The 2142-nt window shown below is 46.3% G+C and overlaps 1 protein-coding gene across 4 annotated transcripts in view; it reads left to right on the top strand.

Annotated features, from left to right (window-relative positions):
- The first annotated feature begins 945 nt into the window (after positions 1-945).
- Positions 946-2142, top strand: part of hnrnpa0a (heterogeneous nuclear ribonucleoprotein A0a) — a 2579-nt gene continuing 1382 nt past the window's right edge. Inside the window, exons 1-2 of one of the 4 annotated variants that reach the window (XM_016455400.1) lie at positions 946-1699; positions 1864-1876. In XM_016455400.1, coding sequence (XP_016310886.1) covers positions 985-1699; positions 1864-1876 — 728 coding nt within the window. In that variant the 5' untranslated portion in view covers positions 946-984. The remainder of the gene's footprint in view (positions 1700-1863; positions 1877-2142) is intronic. The other 3 variants (XM_016455399.1, XM_016455398.1, XM_016455401.1) reach the window with 3 other exon arrangements.

Here is a 2142-nt window from a genome sequence, read left to right as displayed (position 1 = left end):
ACCGAACACAGTGCTCCTAACGTTTTGGGAACGTTCTTTGTAGTTTATTTTCTGCAAACTAATTGTTTCCAGAACGTTCTGGAAACCCGAAATTGTTAGCTGAGATTGCCTTTTTCAGGTCAAATACTGTCATGGCGGAGCAACAGTTTGAAGAAAATATTTTAAAATATTTAAAATCATGCTTACAAAACCTGAATATACATCACCGTTTAAATTCAGAGACATCTGAATCGCCCGCTTGAGTACCCACATGAAAAAATACTATATTAATAGTAAATACTATAGTGTTTTTGAACCATACTATAGTGCATTATACTGTATATATTATAGTATTTACAGCACTTTGTTAATGAATGCTACAGCATACTGTACTGTAGTATTATCTATAGTGAACTGATAAACTGTAATAAAAACTAACTGTAGTATACTTTAGTTTTTACTACAATAAACTGTAGTGTATTGTAGTATAATATACCCTATAGTTGTAGAAAACTTAGTACAGTAGGCTATTGGGTAAAGTAATTTGTTTATTTTTATTTTTATTTTATTTAGTCATTTAGCAGACACTTTTATCCAAGATGGTTAAGGACTCAGCTGCTCTGATTGATTTGGGCAGGTCATTCCACCAGGAGGGAACAGTTAATGAAAAAGTCCATGAAATTACTTATTATCATTTAATTATTTATATTACTATAGTTGCTATATTACCACAGCAACTATAGAATTACCACAACAAATTAATTCAAGTACTTTACTATAGTATGGTTCAAAAACACTACAGTATTTATTTACTATAAATTACTATAGTATTTTAGTAGCCCAATTCCGCGGGAAAACCGCGGACTTGGCAACATTGCACCCGTTGATCTCACACTGCGGTGGGCGTGGTTGCGTTTACATGACATCATGCGTCCGCACCACCGCCGCCGCCATTTATATTTCACCGCCATTTTACATCAACCCAGTGGAAAATAGGTTGCGAAGATGACGGCTCAAATGGAAAATCAACTGTGCAAGCTGTTTGTCGGTGGCCTCAACGTCCAGACCACCGACGACGGGCTGCGAAATCATTTCGAGCAATACGGAGCGCTCACGGACTGCGTGGTTGTGCAGAACCAGCAGCTGAAGCGCTCGCGTTGTTTCGGTTTCGTGACCTACTCGAGCCCCGAGGAGGCGGACTCGGCCATGGCGGCCCGCCCGCACGTTCTGGACGGTAACAACGTCGAGCTGAAGCGGGCCGTGGCCCGGGAAGACGCGGGCAAACCCGAGGCCCTCGCGAAGGTGAAGAAGATATTCATCGGCGGGCTTAAAGACGATATCGAGGAGGATCACCTCCTCGACTGCTTCTCCCAGTTCGGCGCGGTTGAGAAGGCGGAGGTGATCACGGACAAAGAGACCGGCAAGAAGCGGGGCTTCGGCTTCGTGTATTTTGAAGACAACGACTCGGCCGATAAAGCCGTGGTGCTCAAGTACCACGTTATTAACGGGCATAAAGTGGAGGTGAAGAAAGCCCTGACCAAGCAGGAGATGCAGGCCGCCGGTGGCCGTGGCGGCCGCGGAAGGGGGATGGGAAGACCGCAGAACGGCTACGGCGGGCGCGGCAGCGGATACGGTAACTACAGCGGCGGCTATGGAGGCAATGACGGCTACGGTGGCGGGTATGGGGGAGGCTACGGGGACCAAATGGAGGGCTACGGCGGTGGTAACGGCTACAATGACTTTGGCAGCGGCTATGGCCAGCAGTCCTCTGGTTATGGCCCAATGAAAGGTAATTACTCGGGCAGAAGCAACGCTCCTTACTCCCGAGGAGGAGGAGGTGGTGGTGGTGGTTACGGCAGGGGGGGTTACGGAGGCTCGTATTAGGAGCGTATATTAGGTCACAAATTAAGAGCAGCTCCTTCCCCAGCCCACATCACAGTTTTGACCACACATTATCTTCAGCTAAGTAGCCAGATTGAGCCACCTTAATGAGGCATGGCATTGACTGAAACACTCGAGCTCCATTCAGGAGTTCACAACTTTATCCAGCCTAGCAGATCATAGGTAACGTTAGGGCTCACCTATCCGACTTTACTCAACATCTCACAGCTGTTACTGCTACTACTACACATCCTTTTGCTCTTTTCCCTGAAGTACTAGGGA

This window comes from Sinocyclocheilus anshuiensis, unplaced genomic scaffold (genome assembly GCF_001515605.1).
Source record: "Sinocyclocheilus anshuiensis isolate Anshui unplaced genomic scaffold, SAMN03320099.WGS_v1.1 scaffold235, whole genome shotgun sequence".
In the NCBI taxonomy this organism is placed as follows: Eukaryota; Metazoa; Chordata; class Actinopteri; order Cypriniformes; family Cyprinidae; genus Sinocyclocheilus; species Sinocyclocheilus anshuiensis.
Note: the sequence above shows the minus strand (reverse complement) of the source record. Positions and strands in the feature narration are given on the sequence as shown.